Source organism: Oncorhynchus nerka, linkage group LG23 (assembly GCF_034236695.1).
Source record: "Oncorhynchus nerka isolate Pitt River linkage group LG23, Oner_Uvic_2.0, whole genome shotgun sequence".
NCBI lineage: Eukaryota > Metazoa > Chordata > Actinopteri > Salmoniformes > Salmonidae > Oncorhynchus > Oncorhynchus nerka.
This window is the reverse complement of record NC_088418.1, coordinates 22,802,250-22,818,874: the sequence shown is the minus strand read 5'-3', so window position 1 is coordinate 22,818,874 and position 16,625 is coordinate 22,802,250. Positions and strand designations below refer to the sequence as shown.

General features: G+C 45.6%; 1 protein-coding gene and 1 pseudogene across 1 annotated transcript; both read left to right on the top strand.

Annotated features, from left to right (window-relative positions):
* The first annotated feature begins 11,110 nt into the window (after positions 1-11,110).
* On the top strand, positions 11,111-14,791 carry LOC135563991 (uncharacterized). The gene is made up of 4 exons (XM_065008382.1): positions 11,111-13,615; positions 13,997-14,114; positions 14,377-14,678; positions 14,735-14,791. The coding sequence occupies exons 1-4, from the start codon at positions 11,324-11,326 to the stop codon at positions 14,789-14,791; spliced, it is 2,769 nt and encodes a 922-aa protein (XP_064864454.1). The 5' UTR covers positions 11,111-11,323.
* The window catches only part of LOC115106501 (PH and SEC7 domain-containing protein 1-like), a 53,174-nt pseudogene continuing 51,338 nt past the window's right edge, over positions 14,790-16,625 (top strand).

The following is a 16,625-nucleotide window of genomic DNA, read 5'->3' as shown; positions in this document are numbered from 1 at the left end:
AGAACCCCCACCAACTAAGGAGGTTCCTCGATTAACCCCACCTTCTGTGGGGTTCTTGGAAGAACCTTTTTTGGGGGACAATTTTCAGTGCCAAGATCCCTACGGTTCTTCAAAGAACTTCGAGGATCTTAGAAGAACCCTTGTTTAACCCCTCATTTTTGGAGCGCATGCCTCATAATATGAAGTAAAACGTCCAGGTTTCAAACAAGTAAAGAACATGAAAAATAGAGAGATGATAATAACCTTCTGGTAGGCCTAACCGTCTTCTTTTGACCGTCTTCTCAGTGAAATGTTAACTAGCTACTAGCTGCAATGTTAACTAGCTACTAGCTGCAATGTTAACTAGCTACTAGCTGCAATGTTAACTAGCTACTAGCTGCAATGTTAACTAGCTACTAGCTGCAATGTTAACTAGCTACTAGCTGCAATGTTAACTAGCTGGCGGAATGACATCATAGTTATTTGTATCAATCCAGTAGCCATTTGTTTTCCAAACTCCATCTCATGTGCTACAGAAACACTGATAACCAACCAACATAACATACTAGGCACGTCTGCACTTGAATTAAGGTTGGGTTGGCCTGACTGTGAAAGACCAATATGGGATTTGTCATTTTAGGTCATTCAGAATCTATGTCACTGTTTGTCACATCATTTAATTTTTTTTACACAGGGCGCCTTTCCTTTGTGCCGTATGGGAAGTATATGGCTAAATTGGAGTATACCCACTTCTCCAGCACCACTACACCACTGAGCATCCGTCTTTTATAGAAGGAGATCAAAAAGATGGGCTTTTCATTGATCGCCACTGTTCTGTTGTGTCACGTGGTACACGTTAGAGATTGTCACACCACATGACAGGAAATGCATCGGCACACTTCACACAGGATGGAAAGGCACTGGAAAATACAGGTTTGCTCTTATTTAAAGCTACCAGCGAGGCTCTTTAATATTTCATAAGACTGAGAAGTGTGCCGTAATCTTTCTTTCTGTGCTGTTCTGAGCGTCTGAGAATGGTTTAAGACTTCACAGCAGGATCTCTCAACTGTCACTCCGGATGCAACAAGACATGGCCGCGCAGTCCGATATCTCAAATTCTGATTTTTGTCGTCTTTGGGATATCTCTCTCAATATCATGATTATAGGGATATCATTTAGAAATCTTTAGGACTTCAAATGATATCAGTTTCAATGGAACTTTGAGTCACAACGGTGCTCGAAGCAAAGCTTAGCTTTTTGGTTAACTTTTGTAGGTCCTCTCAGGCGGATCTCTGTCAGTTCCTTCATAGTACTCAGATCTTCTTACAGTTTCATCTTGGATCTCATGGATGAGAATATCTCTGGTTATCTAATAGGGCATAGTTTGATAAGTACGTGTGGTCCATAGGGGTTTATCAATACCACTTTGCCAAATATAGAAGGTTTCAAAACACATTTTATTGCTGGTTATAAGAGGAACAAGATGTAATATTTCCTTGAATTATTAAGCCACCCATATTCATTGCGTGATACGTTTACATTATTCATGTTGCCTATGCATTGTACATATGGCTATATTAACCCTAAACCTACAGCTCATGCTGAAGGTTAGTTATGATTTGTTTATTCAAGTACATGTTCAGACGTGTGTGTGGGTGTGTGTGGTGAGTATTATATTCAGTGCTGTTCTAAAATGGATTAAATTAATGTTTTTCCTCATCAATCTACACCCCATACGACAAAGCGAAAACGGGTTTTTCAAAATCTGGGCAAATTTATTATTAAAAAAAAACAGAAATACCTGATTTACATAAGTGTTCAGACCCTTTGCTATGAGACTGGAACTTGAGCTCAGGTGCATCCTGTTTCCATTGATCATCCTTGAGATGTTTCTACAATTTGATAGAATTCCACCTGTGGTAAATTCAATTGATTAGACATGATTGGAGCATTTTGCAGCATTGAAGGTCTCCAAGAACACAGTGGCCTCCATCATTCTTCAATGGAAGTTATTTGGAACCACCAAGACTCTACCTAGAACTGGCCGCCCGGCCAAACTAAGCAATCGGGGGAGAAGGACCCTTGGTCAGGGAGGTGACCAAGAACCCGATGGTCACTCTGACAGAGCTCCAGAGTTCCTCTGTGGAGATGGGAGAATCTTCCAGAAGGACAACCATCTCTGCAGCACTCCACCAATCAGACCTTTATGGTCGAGAGGCCAGACAGAAGCCACTCCTCAGTAAAAGGCACATGACAGCCCGCTTGGAGCTTTCCAAAAGGCATCTAAAGACGCTCAGACCATGAGAAACAAGATTCTCTGGTCTGATGAAATCAAGATGGAACTCTTTGGCTCTTTGGCTATCCCTACGGTGCTGCATGGTGGTGGCAGCATCATGCTGTAGGGATGTTTTTCTGCGGCAGGGACTGGGAGATAGAAAGATGAATGGAGCAAAGTACATTGAGATCCATGATGAAAACCTCCAGAGCACTCAGGACCTCAGACTGGGGTGAAGGTTCATCTTCCAACAGGATAACGACCCTAAGCACACAGCCAAGACAAAGCAGAAGTGGCTTCGGGACAAGTCTCTGAATATCCTTGAGTGGCCCAGCCAGAGCCCGCACTTGAACCCGATCAAACATCTCTGGAGAGACATGAAAATAGCTGTGCAGCAACGCTCCCCATCCAACCTGACAGAGCTTGAGAGGATTTGCAGAGAAGAATGGGAGAAACTCCCCAAATACAGGTGTGCCAAGCTTGTAGCGTCATACCCAAGAAGACTCGAGGCTGTAATAGCTGCCAAAGTTTCTTCAACATAATACTGAGTAAAGGGTCGGAATTCTTACGTAAATGTAATATTTAATTTTGCTACAAAATCTAAAAACCTGTTTTTGCTTTATCATTATGGGGCATTGTGTATAGATTGATGAGGATTTTTTTTTCATCCATTTTAGAATAATGCTGTAATTTAACAAAATGTGGAAAAAGTCAAGGGGTCTGAATACTTTCCGAATGCACTGTACTACAGTAGCAGCATTGGTCAGGGTTTGGCTATATATTGTTGTTCCTCTCCCATCTGCCAACTCCCTCCTAAACTCTATCATGTCACACTTCCCTTCTGTCATTGTGCCCTTTGTGCCTAGAAATCAACCCTAAAACTCCTGTACCCACCACCACACTCACTTCGACCATTTACCCCACCACAAACTACTCCACACACACAGTGTGTGAAGCGGAGTGGGAAGGCCAGCCGGTTTGAGTGTGCTGATTGGTTAGTGGGGTGGCTAGTGGGTGTGGTCTGAGGCAGTGTTGCCTGCAGGGGGAGGCTGGCCAGTATAGCAGCAGCCTGGAGTAGTTGGGCAGGTCTATGCATCTACTGCATGCTGCAGCCGGGTAAGGAAGGAAGAAAAGAGGGCAAGAAGGAAGGAGAGAAGACGGACGAAGAAGTCATGTGGGAGGTGTAAATCCACTGTGGATGAGCGTGCTGAGGGGAGAAGAAGAGGTGATAGAGAAGGAGGGAAGAGAAGAGAGGCAGGGAGGCAGGAGAGGAGATTCGGCTGGCTATATGTGTGAGGCTGCAGCTGCTGCTTCTCCCTCTGCAGTTTCTGCACTGTGTGGTGGATCACGATAAAGCTTCACCAGGATAACAGAAGGCTTCGACAGAGGATGAAGGTGTGTACTGTATCTAATGTTTGGGTGTCATTTTAATGACTAACTGAAGAGATGAGGATTAGTCAGAGCATGGGAAAGTAAGCCTGTTTGAGTGTGTGGTTTGCCTGCGAGGGGTGTGTGTGTGCGCGCTCGTGTGTGCGTGAGAGCGAGCAGTTGTGAGTGAATGTGTATGCATGGGGGTGTGTCAATGTTAGTGTATACTTAGAATATGAGGGCATGTCGATGTAAGCACTTTCAAGTAGTTTTTCTGTCCCACATATAGGTACTTTACAGAAGAACTGAGCAGGAAGTGCAATGCATCAAACACTTGGTATTAATTTTTTCCAGTGTATTGTAATTCAAAACCCAGTACTACTATAGTGTGTGTGTGTGTGTGTGTGTGTGTGTGTGTGTGTGTGTGTGTGTGTGTGTGTGTGTGATGGTTAAAAATATACAGGTCAGTATTGAAGAACCTGCTATGTGGATTATCTAAATGAGGCGTCTGGAATCTTTTTGTTTGGCTCTCAGTAGGAAAATAATGCCCAGACGCTGACAGTTTCCTTCCCTTTATCAGAGCCAGTAGCTTCAGTCCCTTCATCAATGTAGCGCATGTTAACTCTGTTCTCTCAGATAGTGGGGCCAACCAGATGCCTCACTGGAAAACAGTGCTAATTGAAAACAAAATAGCCCTTGTATTAATTAGTTCTCATCGAGTCCTGAAAAGCGGTTCAGTTTAGGACCGTTTAGGACTTAGCACTGAGATGTTTTTTCTCCTGTGTTGGTAATGTCTCCAAGGACTGGGTTTTCTTTCTCAAACATGAGCTGGCTTAGAGACTGTCTCTGGGGTTCAAAGAGAGGAAGAACAATTGAGCGCATTTGATCATAGTTGTGAAGTAGATTCAAATATGCGTTTTCTCTCCTACCTCCACCCTACAGTCACTAATAAAATACATGTGACCCTCCTGTTAATAACACTGATGCTCCATCAATCAATAAATGGACGGACACATAAGCCTCCTTGTCTTAAACTGAACAATGTCCTGCTGGCCCAGAAAGAGCTTGAGTTAAAGGGATGTTTTCTAGAAAACAAAATATTGGGGTGTGTCTTAGTCACATGCTGTTTTTCTCCTGAAATGCTTTGCTATGTCATTCTTCATTGTTTCTTTAAAAAGTCACAAAAGCAGTGAAGAATAGATCTTTACCTGCCACAAGGTCATGTACCACTTCATACCATTCCACTAGTGAGTACTGATGGAAAACACATCTGTTCTCCTCCATTTCTCTCTCTCTCCCTCTCCCTCTCTCCCTCTCTCTCTCTCTCCTTCTCCCCCTCTCTCTCTCTCTCTCTCTCTCCCTCTCTCTCCCTCTCTCTCTCCCCCTCTCTCTCTCTCTCTCTCTCTCTCTCCCTCCTCTCTCTCTCTCTCTCTCTCTCTCTCTCTCTCTCCCTCTCCCCCTCTCTCTCCCTCTCTCTCTCTCTCTCTCTCTCTCTCTCTCTCTCTCTCTCTCTCTCTCTCTCTCTCATACACAGACAGACAGCCAGACAGACACTCTCTCTTGCTCTCTCTCTCTCTCTGACATGCAGACACAGACAGACAGACAGACAGACAGACAGACAGACAGACAACTCTCTCTCTCTCTCTCTCTCTCTCTCTCTCTCTCTCTGACATGCACAGACAGACATACACTCTCTTTCTCTCTCTCTCTCTCTCTCTCTCTCTCTCTCTGACATGCACAGACAGACAGACAGACAGACAGACAGACAGACAGACAGACAGACAGACAGACAGACAGACAGACAGACAGACACTCTCTATCTCTGACATGCACAGACAGACAGACAGACAGACAGACAGACAGACAGACAGACAGACAGACAGACAGACAGACAGACAGACAGACAGACAGACAGACAGACAGACAGACAGACAGACAGACAGACACTCTCTCTCTCTGACATGCACAGACAGACAGACAGACAGACAGACACTCTCTATCTCTGACATGCACAGACAGACAGACAGACAGACAGACACTCTCTCTCTCTCTGACATGCACAGACAGACAGACAGACAGACAGACAGACAGACACTCTCTCTCTCTGACATGACATGACAGACAGACAGACAGACAGACAGACAGACAGACAGACAGACAGACAGACAGACAGACACTCTCTCTCTCTCTGACATGACAGACAGACAGACAGACAGACAGACAGACAGACAGACAGACAGACAGACAGACACTCTCTCTCTCTCTCTCTCTCTGTTTTCCTTTGTGCCGCCTGTATGAGTCAGCGCACCTTCATCTTTGTCTCTGTCTCAGTCCCTCTTGGAAGAAAGTTGAGAGAGAGAGATGGGCTTTGTCTCTGTTCCAACCAGAGTCATATTTTAAATGTTAAGGGCAGCTACGTACAGTACGGTATAACTCTCATATTACATCAGCCTTGTTAGTAAGCTTCTCTGCACTATTAATTCAGTACAGCATATTGGAGGTTCATTGAGTTTGTAGTGTATTGTAGGAGCGACAGCTCCTTACTAAGCATCTGCTTCAGATATGTGTGAGATATACAGTGAACAATGACCGACGGTCATACTATCCCAACGAATCCATGCGGTCAACATTCAATCAATGAGAGTATAGATAGAATTGCCAGAGTCATGTCTTTGCTATGGCCGTATTCCTCACACATGAAGGGACTACAAAACTTTTCTTCTCTCCTGCCTTTGAGGCGTCACAACACTGCGATGCCTGCTGTCATGCTGCTGAAATCATAGCTGCCTGCTTAAGACGGTCAGCAAGCTTGTGGCTAATATTAGCACGCTCACACCGTCGTTTCCCTGCAGTCTAATATTAGCTATCTGTGCTCACTGGGGTTTAATTATCTGTGTGATTTGACTCAAACACACACGTACACACACACATACCCTGAGCCCCCTTGCGCTGATTGCTGGAGGGGTGTCGAATTCGCCTGGTGTGTGTCCGTCCTCTGTGCTTTGTGTCTGTCCTTCTGTAACAAGCCTCACAGAGCCACGAATGGAGAAGCTCCTTGGGTTGTCATGGAGAGCAGAAATGGAGCAGAAATCCATACAACCCAAGGACATCAGACAATCGGTATCTCTGATAAGATTCAGGAGTTTCTGACTTACGTCTGATTTAACCATGGCATTCTCATCCTATATCTGATTCGATTATATAAGTCACAGTAATTACAGTACCAGTCAAAAGTTTGGACACACCTACTCATTCAAGGGTTTTTCTTTATTTTATACTATTTTCTACATTGTAGAATAATAGTGAAGACATCAACACTATGAAATAACACATATGGGATCATGTAGCAACCAAAAAAGTGTTAAACAAATCTAAATATATTTGAGATTTGAGATTCTTCAAAGTAGCAATCCTTTGCCTTGATGACAGCTTTGCACACTCTTGGCATTCTCTCAACCAGCTTCACCTGGAATGCTTTTCCAACAGCCATGCTGGTTAAGTGTGCCTTGAATTCTAAATATATCACTGACAGTGTCACCAGCAAAGCACCTCCACAACATCACACCTCCTCCTCCATGCTTCAGGGTGGGAACCACACATGCAATCATCCATTCACCTACTCTGAGTCTCACAAAAACACAGAAAGACACAGAAATCTCAAATTTGGACTCATCAGACCAAAGGACAGATTTCCAAGTCTCTTCTTCTTATTGGTGTCCTTTAATAGTGGTTTCTTTTACAGCAATTTGACCATGAAGGCCTGATTCACACAGTCTCCTCTGAACAGTTGATGTTGAGATGTGTCTGTTACTTGAACTCAATGAAGCATTTTTGGGCTGCAATTTCTGAGGCTGGTAACTCTAATGAGCTTATCCTCTGCAGCAGAGGTAACTTTGGGTCTGCCTTTCCCGTGACGGTCCTCATGAGAGCCAGTTTCATCATAGCGCTTGATGGTTTTTGCGACTGCACTTGAAGAAACGTTCAAAGTTCTTGAAATGTTTCTGATTGACTGACCTTCATGTCATTAAAGTAATTATGGACTGTTGTTTCTCTTTCCTTATTTGAGCTGTTCTTGTCATAATAAAATACTTGGTCTTTTACCAAATAGGGCTATGTTCTGTACACCCCCCTACCTTGTCACAACACAACTGATTGGCTCAAACGCATTAAGAAGGAAGGAAATGTTTTCACAACTTTTCCTTTACGTCCAAGTCAACAGTAAATCAGTAACCACACGGCAGCTGGCTAGTGGTAATGATCTCGCTCCATTGTGACTCTTGGCACGGCAGACCGGTGTGTGTGTGTTTGTGACTGGAGAGCGCCCATATCCCGCCAGCCTGCATGCCAACTTGGCCAACTCTCAGTGAGCAGGGCTTTCAAGGGTGGCACTGCAGCATGTATACCACCGGTACTAAGGATAGACGAGGAGGAGGACAATATGTCCCTTAACTCTGTTCCATGGCATCTGGGTGCTAGTCGGGAAGTGTTGCTTACCTAATCCCTATGTCATTCTGTTACCGCAGGCTACTTCCTGTAAATCTCCACTTTGATCACTTTGTCTTCCTGCCACTTCTTCTCTCCCTCTCGTTTACACAGATTTTTCATCCTCTCTTCCTCTGTCTCTTTCTGTCTTTTTCTCCCTCACAGTCCTGCCTGGGCCGACGTAGTAATGGATAGTAGGGGGTCAATGAAGTTGAGGCTCATCAGGTGTCGTCTTTCAGCTGATGGCCTGACAGCTACAAACATAACTGATAGTTGTGGTTCTTCAGCCAGTAGCTCTCTGAGGTGAGGTCATTGCTACCAGGAACAGGAGTGGCTGTCATGTTTAGGACAGGATTATCTTCCTGTTGACACCACTTAGACAATGGGACCTCATGGGGCCCACTGCTGTAAAACGACTGTAACAAATTGTCTAAAAGCCTCATTAAGGCGTCTACATTGCCTGTGAGTTGGTACCAGCTCCGCTGAATGAAGGTGCGAGGGGTCGTTCCACGAATAGAAGGCGTTTTATGTTCTTGAGACATTGTGTGGGGTGGTAGGTAGCCTAGTGGTTAGAGCGTTGGGCCAGTAACTGTAAAGGTTGCTAGATTGAATCCCCCGAGCTGACAAGGTAAAAATATGTCGTTCTGCCACCTGAACAAGGCAGTTTACCCACTGTTCCTAGGCCGTCATTGAAAATAAGAATTTGTTCTTAAATGACTTGCCTAGTTAAATAAAGGTTTTTAAAAAATGTGATTACATTTTATCATGAGATTAAACATGCAATTTAACAATAGGATCACATACATCTACAGTCTAACTAAACTAACTAAACTAAAATTCCAATAGTAGTGTATTTTCATTCAAATAAATGTACTGTTTTCTCAGAAAATCCAAGTTTTGGCATGTCTCATGTCTGTCCGACCCACTTAACCCCAACATTTCTCCACGTTTTGGCATGTCTCATGTCTGTCCGACCCACTTCACCCCAACATTTCTCCACGTTTTGGCATGTCTCATGTCTGTCCGACCCACTTCACCCCAACATTTCTCCACATTTTGGCATGTCTCATGTCTGTCCGACCCACTTAACCCCAACATTTCTCCACGTTTTGGCATGTCTCATGTCTGTCCGACCCACTTCACCCCAACATTTCTCCACGTTTTGGCATGTCTCATGTCTGTCCGACCCACTTGACCCCAACATTTCTCCACGTTTTCACCATCATTGTAAAGCCCTAGTTATTTTGTCGCTTTGACAAAGTCATTTCTGACGATGATTGTTTATTTCATGCGATGAGGGATTCATTTACATTTGTACCCAAGGTTTAAGGTCAACCCTGTTACGTGAACTGAACTCTCGTTTTAATATGGTGAAACTATTCCTTTTAAAGTCATTTTTTTTCAAAAGAAATATTGAACGTCTAATAGGCTTGTCAAATCATATTGTAAAAGCAGGTCAGCTGGTTCTATTCTTTTTGGTCATTTCCTGGTGTTTTGTGGTTGAAAACTGAGTGAGTCGAGCATAACGCGTCAACGCTGCTACCCATAGATAGATAGGCTTGTATTTCATTGTCCCTCCTTGTTGCGCACAACAAGCTTCCATTCCTCCTGTCACAAGGGGAGTTATGGCTGATTGAAGCTGAAATTGTCAACCCTGTTATGGTCAACCCTGTCACTTTTTAATTGTCAGTTTAATGTCATATTTCTTCATTTAACCTCTTGAGTTAGGAAAACGTGTTTGTTATGAAGTTGAACATGTCCTCTTTATGACATAATGTTAAAAGTATTTTAAAAAAAATGTTATGCCAAAATTACATTAGCCAAAAGGCCCTCTAAGCGTGGAATGAAACTGATGAGGAGGGAGGTAGGGGTCAGAGAAGGGGGTTAAGCAGGCATAGAGGAGTAGTCTTTGTAAAATGCTGTGTGTGTGTGTGTGTGTGTGTGTGTGTGTGTGTGTGTGTGTGTGTGTGTGTGTGTGTGTGTGTGTGTGTGTGTGTGTGTGTGTGTGTGTGTGTGTGTGTGTGATTCCAAGGCTTAAACACATTCTCTTTGTTCTGTTAAGTCCTATTTGAGCCCCACCGATGCACACGCTTTCCCCTACTGTTACCGTAAGGCAAGTCTTTGCTCCAATCTGTCCCCCTCTTCCACTTGAGTTCCTCCTTCTTTCTGTGCAGCTTCTCATAGCAACACGGGGAAACCCTTTTGATGGTTGGACAGCAGGTATTTCTTAACTGAAAGCCTTTTGTTCAGCAAATAGTTAAATATGGCTAGTCTTGGTTTAAAAACATTTTTTTGTGTGTGTGTGTGTGTGTGTGTGTGTGTTCAAACTTTTGTGATGAAAGAGGGACAGCTTGGTGTGTGACATGCTGACGTACACTGACAGATCTTTGTTATGACATGTTTTGAAGAAGAAAACATTTCCATATACGACTTGTGAGGGAATTCTAGACGTTTGACAGATATGAGCTGTGTGAGATTGAAGAGGGTGATGACAGGTTTGAATATGCCGCGTATTTGACTGAAGATATGCCTGGGTAGCAATGACAAAAGTCCTCAGTCTCCTTCCCACTACATCGTTGTCTAATGGATTCCTCTTAAGAAAGCCAAGTCTTCATTTCCTACAGCTTAAAGCTTCCTAAACTGAGACTCCTTGAAGTGTCTTGTCAGAATAGATACTGTGATGGTCATTCTCACAGCCAATCAGGATAAAATGTCATTCTCAATCACTAGGGCACCTAACACACTGTGTTAAACCGATAGAGAGACAGAAGGTTGGCATTTAGTCATCAGGGAAAGCAGCTTTCCTTTGTTGTTGATGAAGACAATTATCTCAAAGCTGTAAAGTCTAGATTGGATGATTGGATGTGATTGTGTGTAGTACACCTCTATGTCTGTTGAAGTGTACAGCATTCTACAAGGATTATGGATTACCTTTCTAGGTTATCTGAGGAAAAGCTGTTTGCCTTCTCACTACAGCTTCTCTCCCCCCCCCCTCACAGGTATGGTGACTAAAGATCTGCTGGAGGCGTCCTAAGGGCCTGTTTGTCCTCTGTTTGCCCATAATGTCCTTAGTCTTACTGAGTAGGAAGGAACATGTCCTAAAAATACAGTGACAGCCCCATCAACAGATAAACAAACAAAATCCTAGTAAAAGGAGAGGAGGCCAGTCTCTGTCTTCTGTATCACTCGCTCTCTCTTCCTGGCCTCGAGTGTGAGGTCATGTCCCAGTCTGGAAAAGTCCTTCATCTGTACGTGGAGGTAAGGTCAGCCCCGGAGCAGGATGGGAATGGGGGCTTGGGGGGAGGAGTGGAGGGTCCTGGGACTGGGAGTAACTCAGCCTCAGCACAGGATGGGCCAGCTGGGCTTTTGTCCAAGCTAACCTGCCAGACAAAATGTCAGACTCCTACCAAAGTACAAACGCACCGCCTAGCCCATAACTTCACTCACACTCAGTCTCCCTCCAGACACACAGTGAGCTTCCAGCTCCACCAAGGCAATGGCAACCAGTCACCTAGCATCTCCAAGCGGCAGAGTTTACCAGCAGCACTGACCCACTCCCCAGCCTTTTCCAGAAATGGGAGGACCACCACCCCCCACAAACCCTCCTCCAAAGGGCAGGGGGTGGGGGGTGATGCCAAACGCTCGGTGGTCACCTTCAGCTACATTGAGAAGGCTAACGTCAAAAGAGTGGAGAGCCCACAGAACTCTGCCTGTCAGAGGAGGTCTAGGGAGGAGAGGTCATCCCCACCTTCCTACCCCCGGAAGAGACTCAGCGACCCCATCTGGTTGGGTAGTCCTGGCTCCTCCTGCAGCTCCAGTCCCAAACTAGCGTTTCGTCCCCCAGGGTGTATCCAGCAACAACAGCAACCGTCAGTCTCTCCCAGCCACTGCCACCCCGTCTTGGATCCCGTCGGCAGGGCAGCCACCCAGCTTGCCCTGGAAGAGTTTGGGTTTGGTTCCCCCCTGCACAGGAGTAAGATTCTCCATGGGCTCGAGCAGAGTCCCAGGGGCTCCCGCCACAACCAGCAGGCCAGTTGCCTGTCATGGGCAGGCGGCTCTCCTGTCCTACGCCACAGCGCGTGCAATAATCACGCCATGGACACAGATAGAAACCGGGCCATTTGCGGGCCATTACCAAGGAGCCCAGCCTCCGACCAGCTTTCGTCTCATGCTAGCCAGGCCGCTCTGGGTATGTCTCCTAACTCGAGATCCAGGTTGTGTATGGGGCCCAAGGCCCAGAGCCCACACCAATGGGAAGGTCAAGACAAAGCTATCACAGGGAGTCCAGCCACCCAGAGACAAGTACACAAGCCCTGTAACAGCAGTTCCTCCCCTCAAGGGACCATTCTCCAACTTAGCAATAAACTAGGGGTGGGAACTGTACTGAACCAGCTAAGTGGTAGCAAACCCTCCTCACCATCCAACAGCCCTGAAGTGGCCCGGAGGCTAGCTGAGGAGGCTACTAAAGTGTCCTCTATTTTAGCAGAGGTAAGGAGGAACTCATTGACATTGCACAGCACTTTAGACGAAGTAGAGAGCCCCAACTGTGGATGTATGTCCAGAGAAGCCAACAGTTCTGTCCCAAAAGCACAACTGCAACATTTGCAGCATCAGAAAGTTAAGATGAACATCCCTTTACACGGCCTACACACACCAGCATCCAACGACACTGACTCTCAACAGGCTGGAAACTCTTTACCATCGTCACGCACACAGGACACAAACACTCCAACACTAACCAATCATAGGACACAGCACGGAGGAGGGTGGGCTCTGGGTCAGAGCTCCATCCTATCAGACACAGTAGTGGGTGGAGGAGTGTCCCCAGCCCTGCCTTCACGCTTCCTCCGTCCATTTCTTCCCCCAGCCGAGACCAGCTCCCCTTTGAGGGACCCCAGGCTGCTGAGAGCCCAGCTCAGAGTCACCGACAGCCCCACGCTGCACCGCTGTCAGCCCCCTCAATACACTGGAGATTTCTGGTCCTTCGAGCCGGACAGGACAGCCGACTTGTCCTGCTTCGACAGGGGGGACTGTGCCGAGCTGGCCCGTAGGCTCTACATACGCCAGAGTGTGGAAGAAGCCCCTGTCAGCTGGACTTCCAGGCAGCCCTGGAGCCACCTGGTAGGGGAGGAGAGCAGCAGCTCCAGTTCCAGCCCCAGACATGGACCTGGACCCGGTCAGCAGCCCTTGAGCACGGCCCAGCAGAAGAGGGCTGAGCAGAGGAGGAGGGAGGTTCTGCTGCTGGGCCCTGTGGTGCTGGACTCCCCAGAGGAGGACGAGGGCCTGGATGGGGATGGGGAAGGGGAGGAGGTTTCGGGACAAGGGCAGCAGCCAAGCCTGCTGAGGGTGGAGGAGCCTCAAGGGGGGGAGCGAATTGGGTTAGCGGGGTCCTCGTCGCGCAGCTCCAGCGGGGTGACGGGCAGCCTAGGTGAAAGGGAATGTGTGTCCCCAGAGTCCAGTCAGTCCAGCCACCAGAGCAACGAGACAGGGGCTGCCACTTCAGGGATACAGGTGAGACATTTCTCTTCTTACACTGCCCTACATATTTATTTGCACAGTGAAGTTAAAACTTTTAATTTGTCTCTATTCTCCAGCATTTTGGATTTGTCATTTTGGATGACTACTTTAAAACACATATAAGTGAATTTGTCAAAATGTCTTAATGGTAAAGCAGATATGTATGAAAATACCCTCAAATGAAAGGTGACATTATGTACTGTTGCCTCATATGGAGTATTGAGCCTAATTCAAAGTTTTAGCTTCACTATCAAAATAAATACGTAGGGGAGTGTATATGCATTAAAATAATAATTTAAAGATATTAATGTTAACCAAATGTATCTTGTATTTTGTTAAATTTGCCATGTGTACATATCTGCGTGTGTGTTCCAGACGGACAGTGGCACTGCAGTCCCAGGCCCCTCCCTCCACTCCCAGAGGATAGCTCGTGCCAAGTGGGAGTTCCTATTTGGGACACCCGCTGAGGAGGCTGCCAGCAGGGGGGAGAAAAGTGAGAGCATATTTACCACCCATACCTATTACCCATAGAGCTATATATAGTATTTATCGCTGAGCCTATGACCCTTTAACTGTTCCCACTGGATATACACTATACTGTAGATTTAAGCACGTATCATAGCACGTGTTCAAAACACGCACATAGGTCGGTGTTCAGCAACCAATAACAACAACATTAACATTAGCATGGTAGCGCAGGGGTTTTCGGTACTTTTTCGGTGATATCAACTGCTTCCTCTGTTCCATCGTGGCAGGTACCATCGAACCCTCCACAGCTCCTCCCAGTGGCCAGTCCAGTGAATCCCCCACTTCCCCCACCTCCCTCCCCCTCATCTCAGCCAATCACAAGGTGCAGCACGTGGAGGTAGAGCTGGTGACTCCTCCCCCAGCGGCGGTGGGGGAGTCGCCAAAGACGTGCATCATCCGGGGGACCCTCAAGTACTCGGAGACGGACCTGGATGCCGTGCCCCTGCGCTGCTACCGCGAGACCGACATCGATGAGGTGCTATTGGCTGAGCAGGAGGACACCGACTCAGCGTTTGGGAGTAACCGCAGCGTGAAAAGCACATCGGGTACAGGCAGCAGCCCCCTGGGTGTCTGTCCCTATGAGAGAACGAGTGGGGAGGAGGAGGAGGTGGAAGGAGAGGAGGAAGAGGAGGAGGAGGATGACGAGGAGGTGGTGAGCTGGGTCTCAGTGAGGATGCAGGGGGACATTAAGAGGCAGCAGCAGCAGCAGGTGATCAGTCAGCTGCTGAAGAGGTGAGATGGACACGCGCATCGACACGTGGAAACACACACATGCTCAAAATCATACACAAACACATACACACACACACACAAATATGCTGACATATACAAATTCATACACACACACACACATACACACACACTCATGTAACGCAGATATACAGAAAGACACATTTCAAGTTTGACAGGATTTTGACCAATTAATGCATCCTCACATGTTCATTACAGACCGCAATGAGTGCTATCTATTTCTAGCTTCTGTCCTTGTGAATAGAACAAAGGTGCTAATGTTTTTAGTTGGTTTCATCATTTCTTTTCTCCCACAAGAACACTGATGGAGCAGGATCTCTAGCAAGAACTCCAGTACAAATGTATGAACGTGTGTCTCTTTCTGCGGCCGCATGTTGAGATCTTCCTAGCAACCTACTTATCAGTAGACCTCTCAAAGCAGTTTGATGACATTGTTTTTCTTTACCACTCATAGTTTTCTACGGTCAAACATTTACAGTGTACAGTGTACCGTAGTCAATCACTTGTGCAATTTTCACAGGTATGTATATATATATATATATATACAGTTGAAGTCAGTTGAAGTCAGAAGTTTACATACACCTTAGCCAAATACATTTAAACTCAGTTTTTCACAATTCCTGACATTTAATCCAAGTAAAAATTCGCTGTCTTAGGTCAGTTAGGATCACCACTTTATTTTAAGAATGTGAAATGTCAGAATAATAGTAGAGAGAATGATTTATTTCAGCTTTTATTTCTTTCATCACATTCCCAGTGGGTCAGAAGTTTACATACACTCAATTAGTAATTGGTAGCAGTGCCTTTAAATTGTTTAGCTTGGGTCAAACGTTTCGGGTAGCCTTCCACAAGCTTCCCATAATAAGTTGGGTGAATTTTGGCCCATTCCTCCTGACAGAGCTGGTGTAACTGAGTCAGGTTTGTAGGCCTCCTTGCTCGCACACGCTTTTTCAGTTCTGCCCAAAAATGTTCTATAGGATTGAGGTCAGGGCTTTGTGATGGCCAGTCCAATACCTTGACTTTGTTGTCCTTAAGCAATTTTGCCACAACTTTGGAAGTATGCTTGGGGTCAATGTCCATTTGGAAGACCCATTTGCGACCAAGCTTTAACTTCCTGACTGATGTCTTGAGATGTTGCTTCAATATATCCACATCATTTTCCTACCTCATGATGCCATCTATTTTGTGAAATGCACCAGCCCCTCCTGCAGCAAAGCACCCCCACAACATGATGCTGCCAGCCCCATGCTTCACGGTTGGGATGGTGTTCTTCGGCTTGCAAGCCTCCCCCTTTTTCCTCCAAACATAACGATGGTAATTATGGCCAAACAGTTATATTTTTGTTTCATCAGACCAGAGGACATTTCTCCAAAAAGTACCATCCTTGTCCCCAAGCTGTTTAAAGGTACAGTCATCTTAGTGTATGTCAACTTCTGACCCACTGGAATTGTGAATTATAAGTGAACAGTAAACAATTGTTGGAAAAATGACTTGTGTCATGCACAAAGTAGATGTCCTAACCGACTTGCCAAAACTATAGTTTGTTAACAAGAAATGTGTGGAGTGGTTGAAAAACAAGATTTAATCACTCCAACCTAAGTGTATGTAAACTTCCGACTTGAACTGTACATTCAAAGGGCAATTTTGAAAAAATATTTGCTATTGGATTAACTGGTTGATATTGAGAAAATATTATGTTGCGTTTTGGTGATTACACCAATGTAAT

What these genes read in the sequence shown, in the direction of transcription:
- LOC135563991 (XM_065008382.1), top strand. Translation starts at nt 11,324, where the DNA reads ATGTCCCAGTCTGGAAAAGTCCTTCATCTGTACGTGGAGGTAAGGTCA. An exon ending in CTGCCACTTCAGGGATACAG is followed by an intron (nt 13,616 to 13,996) that starts GTGAGACATTTC and finishes TGTGTGTTCCAG; the next exon opens with ACGGACAGTGGCACTGCAGT. An exon ending in CGTTTGGGAGTAACCGCAGC is followed by an intron (nt 14,679 to 14,734) that starts GTGAAAAGCACA and finishes TCCCTATGAGAG; the next exon opens with AACGAGTGGGGAGGAGGAGG.